We start from the raw sequence: 15,672 nt of genomic DNA on the forward strand, positions 1-15,672 counted from the left end.
GACCTGCAGGCGGAGCGTCACCGATGAAGAGATTAGAAGCTCATCCCACATTTACACATCACTGTCACGTCGTTTATCAAGCGAGAGAAAGAGTGTGTTGTTGGTCCAAATCTCTCCTCCGTCTGTCCTTTTTCACCCAAACACACTCACACATGGGTGACTGGTTGAGGGATTTGCAGAATGTGAGCAGGGTTTAAGCCACCTCGTTTGTCTTTTCATCTACGCACACGCCTGATGTTGACCTTGGCTCTGACCAGACCTGCTGCCGTGTGCCCGGAGTGACCTCACTTACCAAGACCTTCCTGTCCAACTTAACAGATCCCCTTACATCTCACGGCAATGATGCCGAAAAAGAACAATGGAGGGAGAAAAGGGATGGTAGGGGGTAAAGCGAGATGAGAGACATGAAGAGACAACATTTTAGCTTGTAGGCCACAGGGAATGACAACAAACATGGGGGCTGGAGTGAAACGGGATCTGCGCAGGGAAGGTGGAGGAGCTGCTTTCTGTCAGTCAGCTTAATCTGGACCACCTCCTGCAGTAAAAAGGTTCATTACTCAAAGTGAAGAGGACGTCCTATGTGTGTTTCATGTATTCCAGAATGATGATTTATGACATTTCTTTGTTGGCCCTTCATTATTTCTTATTAACAAAATTTCCTGCAAGCCAAAGATCATGAAGATGGTTTCAGAATGTTCCTTTTACTTATTTTTAAGCATTCACAACAAACATTAGCAGAAAACAGGTAAATAAAAGATGCAGACCACGTTTTCCATCGATTTTGTTCTCATTTATGTGCACAATAACAAATTAAGTTGGGGTTTTTTCTGTTTTATAGCAAATTACATCCAGCATACTAACAATATATTGCCACACCTCCTTTGTAGACGTTGTGCTATAGAAATGATGAGTTGAGATGAGAAACCCTTTATGTATTCCTTATTTGCTCAACGTGAAGTTTTGTTTTCATGAATCACTTCCACTATCATGCTACTCCCCACACTCCCCTCTCCCAAACATCACTTAGTGTAGTTTAATATCCAGATTCTCACAGCTCTGATATCTCTCACAATCCCATTTCAAATGATGCTCAGTCAAATAAAAGTGATTCTGAAAACATCAAATGTTCTCTCACTCTTACTTAAACATTTTTAATCTTATAATTGAGAAGCTAACAGGTCAAAATTAGCATCCAGACTCCCACCATAGAGCCATCTGATGGAACAGCCCAGTTGGACACACAGACCTCTATGCTCCAAAATATGTAGATTCTGTTCAGATTTAATGATACAATTACAGATGACCAATGTCATGTGACCTAATGAACCCATCTTAACAACTTCATATAAATGGTAAATGGCCTATATTTGTATAGCGCTTTACTAGTCCCCAAGGACCCCAAAGCGCTTTACACATTCAGTCATCCACACATTCACACACTGGTGATGGCAAGTTACATATAGTAGTTTGTTACGTAAGGTTTCATTTTCCATGGGCCTGGACTGAACCCAGATAAACCACACTAAACAAATGGATGGATGATGTTCCCACAATCTGTTCCACTATTGCATTACTTCTCAAACTTGGAACATTTTTTCATTCATCAAACCTCTCCAGTGGTTTAGCGTCATACAATTTTTTTTATCTTTTTAAAACTTTGAATGGGCAATCCATGCTTTTATGCTTTTATTACATCCCAGCTGGACTATTGCAACTCCTTATATGTTGGAGTTAACCAGACCTGCCTTGCAAGACTGCAGTTGGTCAAAAATGCTGCAGCTTCTGAAGAGACGTGAACATATTTCCCCCATGCTTGCCTCTCTTCACTGGCTCCCTGTTCACTTCAAAATTGATTTAAAAATGTTATTGTTGACTTACAATGTCCTGAATGGACAGGCTCCTGGGTATTTAGCCTTATGCACCCTCTAGATCTCTCAGATCAAATTATCTTTTGCTTTTAGCCATACCAAGGTCGAGGCTGGTTCACAGAGGCGATCGAGCGTTTGGGGTCATAGTGCCTAAACTGTGGAATAATCTACCCTCACATCAGACAGGCTCCTACTGTCAATCTTTTTAAATCTTATCTTAAAACACATTTGTTTTCACTGGCTTTTAATACAGTAGGAGAGTTATTTGGTATTTGATGTTTGTTACTAATATTATAAGTTACTTTACTAGTTATTTTGTATTTTTGTACAGCACTTTGGTCAACTTTGCTGTTGTAATTAAATGTGTTATATAAATAAATGATAAATGATACAACTTTGATTTCAAAGAGGCTGGGACACTGTTAAAAGCATATAGTGCAGTGATTCGGCAGGCATTTAAACCCTGTGTATAACTAAAAATAGCACAGAGACAACAGATCATATGATAAACACAGAGGAGAGCATTGCTTTGAAAGTGCTGTCTTCCTTGATGCTATCAGTTGATCAAAAACACGGAGATTCTTTTATCAGTTCGCAGGACTCTACTACAGAGCCACACTGTTGGATTATGTGCAGAATGCATTTGCCGTTGTTTTCCTGTAATAAACAAGAGCTTCTGTGGTGAAGATGTCCTCTGGCTGCCAGCTTGTGTATTTGAGGTGATGACACCATCACACATTACCTATGCCATGCTTATTAACCCACAACTCAAAACAACTTTTACATTTTAAGCTTGTATGTTCAAGAATTCCCACAAATAACATTTCTGTTAAGCCAGTCCAAATATGTGCACCTCGTGCCTCCATCTATAAAACACCTAAGCAGCTGAAATGCAAGATTTACTTTCCATGGATTTAGCTTAGCTTTGTGTCCTGATGTCAAGCCAGATGGTCCCACTCCTCTTTAACCCATGGAGACTTGACAATGAAGATTCCCAGAAGAAAAATAAATAAGAATTCTGATTTTGATTTGTGAGACCACAGAAAAGATTTCCACTTTACCACAGTCCATCAGACGGGCTCTGACGAGCCAAAGCAGCCTCTGGATCTTGTCCATATATGGTTTTTCTTCACATGGTTGCAGGGCCTTAACTTGGCGCACCAAAATGTCAAGCAGCTAAAAATCCTGCGTCGAGCAAGACTTGGAAAGCAGTTTGCTTTCGAATCTCCAGCTTTTTCTCAAAGAACTCAGAAACCAGCCAAATGAATTTCACATTGTTAAAGCACATTTCAGGGAGTTTTGTGGTTTTTGTTTTTCTGTATTATCAACATGAATGTTTTTACATTGTAAGCAAAAGGAGAAAAAAAACATATCTCATGTTATAACACAGACTTATGATTACTGAGAGAGATAACAGTGTGTGGAGGTGGAGAGCCAGTAGGATCACACCTTGAATCACTGAACTTCTGGTACCATACCCTCGTGAGCATGAGTTGAACAGTATTGTACTGCAGAAAGTAGTGTGTTGCTACAAAACTGGTGAGAAAAAGGCAATTAACAATGGAAGAGAGACAGACCATCGCAACACTTAAAAATAGGTGGTAGGTGTTTCCTACTGAGAAATAAGTCTGTTTCCCCTACCATCAAAAGACACTCAGAAACTGGGCAAGCTCTGACAGGAAGAGGTCTGGCAGACACAAACCACAAATGAATCAGAGGACAAGTTTCTGAGAGTTAACAGCTTACGTGATACGTCGCTCACAGGACAACAGCTTCAAGCACAGCTTAATAGTGGTCATAGTAAACAAGTCTCAGTTTCAGCTGTGAAGAGAAGACTTCGAGCTGCATGTTTGGCAGCAAGAAAGATACTGCTAAGACGTCAGAATAAGACAAAGAGGCTTGCCTGGGCCACGAAACACCGACACTGGACTACTGAAGACTGGAAAAAGGTCATATGGACTGATGAATCAAAATTTGAAATCTTTGGCTCAACGGTGTGTCGAGTAGGCGAAAGGATGGTTCCACAGTGGGTGGCATCAACTGTCAACCATGGAGGAGGAAGTGTGATGGTCTGTGGCTGTTTTGCTGGATCCAGGGTCGGTGACTTGTTCAAGGTTCAAGGTTCAAGGTTCTTTATTTGTCACATGCATAGTTATACAAGTATAACACACAGTGAAATGTAACCTGACACGCTCCTCGACATGTAGGAAGAACATTATATATATATGGTATATACATTGGGTGAATGTGCAGTAGTAGCAGCAAGCAGGTGAATTCTGTACATTAATAAGAATAGACATCTGACTATTTTACAGAATAGAAAATATAATCATATTTAAAATTAAAGGAATTTGAAATGTACATTGTGCCTGGGTTTAGAGTGTCTGAAAGGGAGTCATGTCTCAGTCAATTATAGATGATGTGAGAGGGCGGGTGTGTGTGTTTAGGGCCCGGATGGCTTGGGGATAGAAGCTCCTCTTGAGTCTCTCTGTCCTTGCCTGGATGATGCGAAACCTTCTACCAGATTGCAGAAGTTGGAACAGTTTGTTGCCAGGATGGGACGGGTCCTTCAGTATCGGAGCTGCTCTAGTCCGGCATCTCCTGGTGTAGGTGTCCTGAAGCGGGGGGAGAGCAATCCTGCAGCAGTGTTCTGCTGTACGGATCACTCTCTGGAGAGCTTTTTGATCCTTCACACAGCTGTTCCCAAACCACGATGTGATGTTCTGTGTGAGGATGCTCTCCACAGCGCCTGTATAGAAAATCCTGAGGATCTTTGGAGAGACCCTGAACTTCCTCAATTGTCGTAGGTGATACAGGCGCTGCCTAGCCTTTTTGGTTTGGACCTGAATGTGGGCAGCCCATGTCAGGTCTGAGGAGATGTGGACACCAAGATACTTGAAGGACTGCACCCTCTCCACTGGAGCTCCATTGATGATAATGGGCTTGTAGTCTCTGTGCTGACTCCTTCTGAAGTCCACCACCAGCTCCTTGGTCTTGTACAGAGTGAGAGGCCCCCTGAACCAAAACAGCTACCAGAGCATTCTGCAGCACCATGCAATACCCTCTAGTATGTGCCTAGTTGGTCAGGGGTTCATCCTACAGCAAGATAATGACCCAAAATGTAGCCCAAGCTGTCCCAGATCTACCTCAGGAAAAAAGAACAAGATGGGAAGCTTGAAACCATGAAGTGGCCAGCACAGTCCTCAGACCTAAACCCCATCGAGCTAGTTTAGGATGAACTGGACAGAAGAGTGAAAGCAAAGAAACCTACAGGTGCTGCATGTTTATGGGAACTTCTGCAACAGATATGGGAAGAACTTTATGAACGAGATTTCATTTCTATTGTCGAAAGAATGCCACGGGTGTGTTCAGCTGTTATATTTGCCAAAGGTGGCTACTTTGGTGAGTCAAAGGTTTAGAAAACATCTTGGTCTAGAAATTGATTCCATGATTTCTTTTCACCTGCAATTGCTTATTTGTGCAATGAGACATTAAACTGCATAACTTTCAATAGAAAAACTGGAAAAATTGGGGTGTTATAAAAGTTTGGACCAGTAGAGAGCGTGTGCGAGTATTAATCAATACCAAAATAGGTATCTCTATCGATGAATAGTCTCCAGACTGTGCACATACTGAAGCGGAGTGTGGATGTTGTAATGTGAGGGTGAGGAAAAATAAGACCAGCAGACACATTGATAGCCTCAGCGCTTGGCGAGCCAGCACCAAGAGAAGACCCTGCTTCTGCGAGGAGCTGCCTTAGCGAGTTTATTTACAAGTCACAAAATACAGGGGACTCTTTCAAAGTGCGCACAAGCGTTTCACATTAGTGTTGCTATTTGACAAACCATCAGTTCATCCCCTCCACTGCTCAGTCTTTGGTTTCCCAACTTTGAAATGTGAGGATCAGTCCCACAATCATACTCAAATACTCTTTACCTATTTATTTTGTTCCACAGATACATAAGGTGTCGCTGCTCTTAAAATAATACAGTTTGGTTTTTTCCCCTACCATCCAGGTGAGGATTTTGTGCACTACAAAAACTTGCATTTTTACAGCACAGTTGACAAAACTCACAGTTCAAATTTATATAATTCAGGATAGAAGTCAGCCTCATATTTGGAGCTTTATCTATTTATGCATGTTATTACAATGTTTTATTTTTAGATTTATGGCTTCAAAAACATTAAATCTATATCTGTTATACAGTGATCTCTGTAGTAGTTGTGCGTGGCTGTATAGCGGCTAACTGTAGGCGTGTATTTAAATAGTTGCCTCGGTTTCTCTTTATTTTCCAAAGTTGCTTTTCTGCACTAAATATGACAACTTTTAAGTTTTTCAAGTGCTGGAAAAACAGAAGAAAAATAAATCATGACTGCAGTGATATAAAAACTGTTACCTTATTTGTACAGCTTCTACTATGGTTTTCCGCACATCCACGTGTGCTAATGAGGGGGAAAAAAGGTTTAAAAATCCAGAAGCCCGGTCTCAAGGCTGCAACGGAAAAAGCACTTTTCTAGAGCAAAAACATGAAGTGACACGATGACCCTGGCAAAGGAAATAAAAAGTCCAATAAATTCATACTTTTTTCCTCCTCGAACTGTTTTTCCAATTAAAGGACAACAGCTGTGCTAAGATCAAATAAACTCAGTCACAACTGACCTCCAAAAAAAATTTAGTTTACACGCGCACGCACACGTTCCACTCAAGTGCTAAATCTTCGATCCAAACCCAATTCTGTTTTCCAAAACAGAAACAACAATCTGTGTGTCACACACGTGACAGAGAGGGTTAGGTAAAATAAAGGTGATCCCACACTAAAGTCACTTATTTTGAGCCAGGCGTTACTGTACATTTGACAGTACTGATTCAGTAACCCAACACTGTGCAAAAAGAGGACATCACAACATTGCACAACACTTCCTTCAAAGGAACTCTGTGGACATGAACCAGGACAAAGTTTTGATCCGGAGGAATCAAATCTCTGCACCTGATGAAGAGGCGGCCTGACCTGTCCTCAAAACACTGCTCTGCCGGATGTCCCTCAAAGTTATTCAAGGCTGTGAGCTACGAAGCTCAAGTTCTTGTTTTAAAAGTTTCATCTAATCTCCAATTGTCCTCAAGTTTTTAGGATGGCAATTAAACACTGCACCCCCCTGTGGTCAGAGGGTGCAATGGCAGTAACGCTTTTAACCATCTCCCCCCAACATGTGCAGTCAGGAGATGTGTCTTAACTAAGCCACAGTGCAGCTCTTAAGTAACTTAACCTGCTGAGATTTAAGGCCATTCTAGCATCTTCCCATCAGTGTGGGACTTTTTACCCTTTCTGGGGTATTTATAAAATGTTACAATCAAAACTAAGTTCATTAGAAGTGAGTATAAACACCCTCAAATTAAAGCTCAAAGCCATCACTTCAACCTGAGTCATTTTTTTCCCCAAACATACATAAGAGTCAGGGGGGTTGGGGGGTCTTTAATGAGTGGGACCAATCCAGACTTAACTTCAATGTGTTAGCAGTGCTTCCCACACACTGATAGTGACTTGTTCAAGGGTTTATTTATTCATTTATTCTCTGATCATTTGAGAGAACACCACCTTAGCCAATTTACCAGTGGTCCTTCTCACTTATTTAGAAAGTTGATTTTCTGATAACTATGCCGTTGTGCTGGTTATCAATATCATTAAGCTACTTCTTATAGGATGAACACCAATTTACGGTTTCTGGAGTTTTGCAGCTGTCGGCTCCAGAGACCCATCAGGATTGAGGCGGAGTCTCATTGGCGATGCAGCTGATTGCACCAAAGTTTATGGTGTCATGTAGGGCTGGGCGATATATCGAGTTTAAAAAAAAAAAAAATCGATATATTTTCATACGAGATATAAGATGTGACAATATCCTTTATATCGATATAGTCTATGTTTCGTTATAATTATACTTGTGAAGCCACAAGTTTGCATCTCTTTCGTCCACTTTTGTCTCTACGCAACGTTACTCGGCCTCGCCTCTCCTTCACTGAACACAACTCCCCCCTCCTCCCCCATAGCTTCACCTGCAGGCAGCGACAAGATGGACACGGCAAATCTCCGTTAGCAAGTTGTGGGGCTGGACGGCGTCAACGTGTTAGCGAGCTAACCGTGCTAACCATGCTAACGACATGCACGGCCTAAAATCCCTTCATTTTCTCAAAAGTTGACAGCGCGCCTTATGTATGAATTCTGGTTGTGCTTACTGACCGCGAACCGATTTTAGGTGGTACACGGCGCTCAGCAATCTGTCAAAAAAATGTTTTAGTAGGACTTTGGTAAGCTACGGAGCTGCAGCGCTTGATGGATTATCGGAGCATTACGGCTACCGTAGTCTGGAGCCTCGCGGAGTGATACGTACTGTGCTTCAACGTAATATTACCGTATTGTGTGTGTATAAGGGCCATAAATGGCACCTGTTAAGAGACATGGTTACAAAGAGGATTTCAAACTCAAGGCTGTCAGTCACGCAGTAGAAGTTGGGAACAGAGCAGCTGTGAAATCTGTCTTTGTTATTATGCTCAGCGTCTGTTAGTTTACATTTTGACTGCACAATTATGAGCTTTTTGTTATGCACAATAACAACATTGTTTTCTTTTATTTATGGAGCATGATTATTTAATAAATGCTGATAATTTATTTTTGAGTAATTTCTTCATGTAAATCTATGCTGTATGTAAATAAAAATGCCTGTGTGACATCTGGGACACAGTGTGACTAAGAACTCTCTTTTTGTTCTTAACTTATGGCTTTAAAAAAATATCGAGATGTATATCTTATATCGCCACCCAGCTAAAAAATATCGAGATATGAATTTTGGGTCATATCGCCCAGCCCTAGTGTCATGAGTTAGTGGGCAAAAAAAAAAAAAAATCTGTAGAGGTGTTAATAATTTGTTAAACAAAGGGTACTTGGGACTCTTTAGCAGTAAACGCTCTCTGCCACAACTAGAAACAACATCTGTGGGAAACACTGCTCAGCCACAACAAATGATTTCCTTTCTGGATGCCCATGCTGAGAGTTTGTTGGGTCAAACACTAGTAAAAGTTTAAAAATAAAAAAAATAAAAGAAAGTTGGAACCAGAACCTGTTATTTCAGGGCAATCTTCTTACAGATGGACATTCTGCCAACCCTCTATAATGAGAGGCTTCTTTTGTTGGTTGTAAATGTAGTCACCCACTTTGAATTAGAACATATCATAATTGATATCAGTAAACAAGATGATAACTGACTTTCTGCTCAAAGAATCAGAAAGAATTTTTTAACCTTCAGATGTTCAGAAATCACCACCCATAACAGTGATTGCTACGGTGCAATAAACCTCTGAAATGCTAATACCCAGTCGTGTTTCCAGGCGTTTATTTGTCTCCATCCCGATCTCCATGCAGCCTTCTCTCATGCTGCCGTTTGGTGAGGATGTATTTGAAGAACTCGTAGACAGACCAGCTGATGGCAGTAGAGGGCATCTGGTAGATGACCCGGGCTTGGACGCCTTTAAAAAAGGCTGGAAAGCCTCCCATCCTGTACACCGTCCGAAAAGCCTCGCCCAGGCCAGAGATTTGGCGGCTGCCGGAGGCCGACGCAACCGCTCCAGCTCCCGTCTCTGCCTGGATCACGTGAATAGCCCGAGTCTCCTGCGTGTTGAGAAGGGTCTTGCAGACATCGAGGGGGGTAGTGGCAGCAGCAGCCAGGGCTCCAGCAAGAGCACCGGAAACAACGTGGGAGGAAGGGTTGTACTGCCTGTGGGGGTTGAGAAGCTCCTGCAGGTACTCATAGGTCATGAAGTGGAGCACCTGGAAGGGCACGTTCATCGTGAGCTGGGTGGTGTAGCTGCGGTAGAAAGCAGCTGGGCCCTCGTGTCTCAGCAGAGAACTCACACAGTCCACCACGCCACGATAAGGTGAGTTAAACATCTGCATTCGCTGCTTCACAACTAAAAGAAAAAGACAGGACACAGCTTCCTCAATCACATTCAATAACACCTGATCAAGCACGTGATCTAATGACCATTTCTTATCAATCCATCCAATCATATTGACACAGAATTGCAACAAAATGTTAACCTTCTCAAGTAAACGCATAACCCCGTGTGACTGTCATCATCAGACTGGTCTGTTGTAAAAAGCTCTTTTATTGTCTGAAGCTTGAGCCTGTAGCTCCACCAAGTGTCCTAATCACAGAAACACCACATGGTCTATAATGACCTGAAGCAGGCTGAGGGTCTTTAAGTAGGTCAACACCAAGTCTTTACTGTGCAGAATGCATCACATGTGACTGCGTGCACATCAGCTGAGCTGACATAAGCAAAGAGATGGAGGAGGAGAGTTTACCTTCAGCTGGGTTCATGGTGGCATCGTGCAGCACTGTGGCCATGCAGCCCGCCACTCCTGCACAACAGACAAAACAAAGTTTTAACCACAAGATCTCACAGCCTCTCCAAATATTTTGAACACATTACAAGGAGTGTGTTAAAAACGATAGCATATCTGGCTCTAGTTTAATTTAAAAAAATAAATTTAAAAAATTGTATAATCAAACTGACAATAATAAACAGTCACAGAGTCAAGTGTAACTTCCTTCTACCAAATTCTACTGAATTCATTTCCTGTTTCTTTATTCTTCTGTTCTTTAAAATAAAGAAAGAAAAAAGAAAACACAATCAAACTTCTGCACCATTGATTATAAGTCAAAGTTTGCTGACTGGGAAACATCTTACCATTGGCAAAGTGGCTGTTGGTGCCAGGATGAACAGCGTCACTGAGCGAGAACTTTATCTTCTCATAGCACGCGAAGTAGAGAGCATGGGCAGGCCCCGCCCCCACTGCCAGTACATTCACGCCTCTGATCGGCCTCCACACGCCCTCGGTCTGTACAATCTGCCGCAGGGCATCCATCACGTTCCTGTAGCGTGCGCCCGGCTCTGGGTGCAAGCTCTGCATGCGAGTCTGAGGTAATGGGGAGAAAAAAAAAATTGAACAGAATAAATAAATAATGTTCCAATCTGTATCCCACCTTTTAATGTTCTGGGTGGGAATAATAAGTATTTTTAAAATAAATACAAACTTGTGTATTTAAGCCCACTCAATTTTATAAACACTTGAAATTGGATATTGTGATATTTCTTGTTCAAAGTTAACAGGTGTACTTTTGCATTCTTGCAGAAAAGATGCAGAAGAACAAAGAAAACAAACAACCCAAAGAAAAAAAATTAAAAAAAAGGAGGAAGTGTTACAGGGCCCCTTTCTGTCAGCATAACCATTATAAACACTTATCCCTCTGTCAGGGAAACCTGAACAGCTAACAGGAGAGTGGATAATTGGCGCTGTAGGTAAGCGCTGATGTAAATGATTAATTTTAGGTTAGTCTATTCTGTTTGTGGTTCTTACTATGTTGGGTATTTGATGCTGCAGTTCCTGACGCAACACAATAAAGTTACTTTAATCTTTAGAAGAGGCTCTTGCATTTTGAAAACTGCACCTTTTTAAAATGACGACAGTATAGGAAGCTTGTCATAAACAACAAAACCCACAACTCCTAATATAGTAAAGGATTGAGACAAATGATGTTGGATGACAAAGATGGCGCGGTTTCACTTCTGTGTCCAAATATCATGCAGTATGTGTCATTTTAACAGCCTTTTCACTGGAAATCATCCGATGTTTATGGAAGTACATATCACTGTAGAAAATGTAACTAGATCTGAGTTCAATCAAACAGTCTGCCAGTGTTTTTGCCCATGAATGAGTACTACTGTTCACTGGTGGACAATAAATGAATCTGACTACCTAAGTAACAGACAGGGATGTGCGTGACAAGTCGACCAATCATCGCTATTGTCACTAGTCGGTATCACATATACTAGTTGTTTTTAATTCACACCAAATGCTGGTAAATAGTTGTGTCTTACTGTTATGCAGCCATCTGCCACCAGAGGGAGCGTTGTTGTTGAGAAACACCCTAAATCCCTTAACCTCGGCCTGATCTTTTTGTTAATGCTATCATTGAAAGTTTAATTAAAAGGCAAAAGAATAAGACTGTGAATATGCGCACTTTGTAAGGTGAACTAGGCTTTCTCTTAGCGATAGTGTGAGGAGTTCAGTCATTTGGGAGGGGCTCAGAGTGCAGCCGCTGCTCTGCCACACCAAAAGGAGGCAACTGAGGTGGGCACCTCCTGGGTAAGGTGTTCCGACTGGGCCTTTCTTACTGGGACTAGGACCCAGGGTAGACCTGAGACTTGCTGCCCATGCCTAGTAACAGATTGCCAAAGCAATGAGCAATATTTTCAGCCCCCTAACATGTCACAATCCTAAAAATTTTCCAGCTGATTTACAGAAGAGCAGAGAGCACATCTTCCTCTTGGCAAAATGTTCACATGGACTTTCCCGGTTTGTGCTTCTGGGAAACGATAACACACACGGAATGTGCTCAGTCATCCACAATGTGAGCGGTGCATTCAAGACTGTTGTAGAACACCCACGTCCTCAGCACTGAGCAGCAAACAACAGCAGCAGCTGGTAGTGAAAAAAATGACAACAGTTCACCGGTTTATGTATTCAGCCTTACTTCACTGTATACCACTAACTCACTAGTGTAATATTTGCCCTGCGAGAGAGCAAATGCCACCACCAATCATCTCTGACGGCCTAATGTAGCAACCTGGCAACTGTTGCTAGGTTGCTACATTACCCTAAAAAACATTAAAATCTACCAACTAGATAGACAGGGTAGCTTTGTGCAAACAGTCAAAGGGCAAGGTCAATTGTAGATACTGAAGAAACTACAGCAGTGCTTCCTTTTAAAGCCTGATTAAATGGATCAGAGGTTTTGTAACATTTTGCAACATATTTCACCATTTTTTCAAAAGGTTTTTTTTAATGGTTCACCCAGTAAAAAGTCTGCATTTGTTTTTTTTCCCCTAGCTTAAAATAGACGTTTATGTATGAAAAAGCTCAAACTATGAGTCAATTGAGTAAATAAAACTCGCTTACAAAAAAAAATTCCTGATATTATTTTGGTGAAAGAAACTTCTTTCACCAAAACAGATTAGTAAGATAATGCTTTCTGCCTGTCTTCAAGCAATGAAGAAACAGACACTGAATTTAGTGAGAAGAATAGACTGAAGCATAATGATTACATTATACATAAAGATGCTGGCCAGCTACGTATGACTGCAGCAGGAAACAGGTTGTGAAAAAACAAACCTTAGCAGTAAAAGGAAGTTGTCTTTAAAGGTTTACTGTAAAGAAAATCCAAACTTCCTTCAGACAAAAGATATTCAACCACAAAGTTTTGTAATCCACTTCCTTCTACTTCAGCTTTGTTGCTGGAAGAGGGACACAGTCTTGAGACACATAAGGCCAGGAAAGGCTTACGAAATTCTCAACTTAAAAGTCGTCTTTATAAATTAAAACACCTGAAGCACATGTAGCTGACATCCTACCAGGAATGACATTAGGTCTGAATGTTAATTGCTCTATGTTTTTGTTAAAGGCTTTCTAAAAATGAGGAAGTGATCAACATCATTGTTTACCAAATGTTGCTCAGTTAAAATGACCTGCACAGGATTTGTCACATTTACATCCTTGTTAATAAGAATTTGAAATAACCACAAATCTCCAAGTCAAAACATTTTCAACAAACATCTGCTGATCATGGTGTGATTCTGATGAAAGGTTCTGCAAGGGAAAGCTTGAGCTTGTTTTCACCAAATCTTCGACTTGGAATTTATAGTGAATAAGCCTTTTGTTTGATTTACCACAGCTATAAGAAACCACAGAATTACTGCTTCTTTATCTCCTGATACAAAAAGGAAATAACAGGCCGCATACTGAGCACTAAGCTAACAAAGGAAGACACTGTCTTGATTGCTGAAATGCTTTTTGACTCCTTAGATTTGACTAGTCATTTCCTCCTCTAATCCTTAAATCTACTCAACTTTTCTAGCTAAAGCATGGGACAAGCAGCTGTTCACAGTTGGCACACATTTATATCATAGGAAGACATGGTTAGAAAATCCTAAACTATCCAGTTATTCTGAGAAACAAGCCTGTGCACAGTGCCATACCCTCTTCTGCCAAGGAGTGCTTCATTTAACTAGTGTCACTGTGTCAGTGTTAAACTAGTGTTTAAGTGTGTCATTAACTTTTGCTCCAGTGACTAATGACCCAAATGAGTTACTCAGTTACTACAGCCAACTCTTCACTGGGGTTTTTTGACAGTTTCTACAAAGTGTTTTCCCAAAGTAAAGCAAAGAGTGATGTTGTCTACAACCATAAAGGTAGCTCCAACAATGCAAATGAGTGAAAGCAACAACTGTCCCCAGTATCGCTTCCGTTTAGTCCTCTACGGTTACGTCTTTGATATCAGACTTTGACCATAAGTGAACTCCAAGGTTAATTCTAAAATCTCTCGCCTGTTGGATTTTCTTCGGGATTACTTTTACGATACTAACCATTTACTTAAAACGTAGCACAATGGAAGGCTTTGGACAAAGCAACACAAAATGTCCATGGAGTTAATGGGTTAAGTGATAACTTTCTTTAAGTGTATCGGACCCGTGGAAAAGTAGTGCTGTGTAGCAAGGTGTAAATTTACGAGTCCACTTGAAATTGAAAAAAGAAAACACACCAAAAATGCACATTTTAAACCCTGTGCGATAAAGGATGCATGTTAGGGACAAACTTTAACAATCTGGGATAAACTGAGGTGCCGGTTACGACACTAACGGCACCTCAGTGAGGTACTATCAAGCCTAACACATCACTTATCTCTCCAAATCAAAGCTAGGTAAAGCTAAATATACACACTAACATTAAGCTTCCCACTGCGTCCGCCTGAGAATCCTGTTTTATAATTTTAGGTTTAGGTAATGTAGCTGATTTAACTGACCTCTGTTAGCAAGGTTACCCCCTGTTAGCTTGTAAGCTAGCGTTAATCGAGCTCAGGCTTGTAAAGAGGCCTGCGTCAGATTCGGCTTTATACAACCAGTTGCTACCCTCAATGCTGCAAAAACAGAGCCCGACAAACTTTTAAACTCGTAGCCTATTATATTCCATCGCTCTTGTACCTTGACACAGTCGACGGGATACATAACGCAGTGCTCCATGATTCCAGCAACGGCACCTGCCAACATGTGTGTGCTAGTGGATACTCCTTGAGGCAGTCCTTCATAGTCTACTTCTGTCTCGACAGAAGTCAAGGTCTCCGGAGTAGACCGATGTGACACCGAGACAAAGTCCTGTTCCCCCGCCATTCTGGATGAGACATGAAATCCTCCCGATGTTCCCAGCAGTCTGCCGCCAGACCATCGAATCTCTGCCCTGGCTGCAGGGCCAGTGACCCGGCTATCGACGCCCGCTGCTTCCACCGACGTTCGCCGGGACATGAAACCATCCGCTTCCATTCAGATAAGTTTACTTTAGACCTACTGATATGGACAAATCCGGCGGCCTGCCTGTTGGCGCGTTCTTCCCGGCAGCTTATGAATGCAGGCCGGGGATAGAAAGTGCGCGGCAGCCAGTTGCAGAGAGACCGGGAACCAGGAGGAAGGATGGGTTGGTTGTGAGTGTTGCACGCCAACAAATGAATTTGATTCGCTAGACTAGCTGTCAATTATAGACAGTTCGCTCCAATTAGCCAGTTTGGGCTGGGCGGGTAGGTAAAGTGGGTGGGGTTTAAACCTCGTCTTTTGTAACTTCTTTTTATCACGCGTACGGGCCTGCAGGAACAGGACGTCCCAGGTTACGCATCAACGTAGACTTGAACGAAACACATCTACACT

The 15,672-nt window shown here is 41.7% G+C and overlaps 1 protein-coding gene across 1 annotated transcript; it reads right to left on the minus strand.

Moving 5' to 3' along the window:
• Positions 1 to 5,564: 5,564 nt before the first annotated feature.
• On the minus strand, positions 5,565 to 15,451 carry LOC102798588 (mitoferrin-2-like). The gene is made up of 4 exons (XM_006806145.3): positions 14,959 to 15,451; positions 10,609 to 10,837; positions 10,223 to 10,279; positions 5,565 to 9,825 (listed from the first exon to the last, which is right to left on the minus strand). The coding sequence occupies exons 1-4, from the start codon at positions 15,292 to 15,294 to the stop codon at positions 9,251 to 9,253; spliced, it is 1,197 nt and encodes a 398-aa protein (XP_006806208.1). The 5' UTR covers positions 15,295 to 15,451; the 3' UTR covers positions 5,565 to 9,250.
• Between the last annotated feature and the right edge of the window lie 221 nt (positions 15,452 to 15,672).

The sequence above is a fragment of the Neolamprologus brichardi genome, chromosome 6 (assembly GCF_056152115.1).
Source record: "Neolamprologus brichardi isolate AB-2024 chromosome 6, ASM5615211v1, whole genome shotgun sequence".
NCBI lineage: Eukaryota > Metazoa > Chordata > Actinopteri > Cichliformes > Cichlidae > Neolamprologus > Neolamprologus brichardi.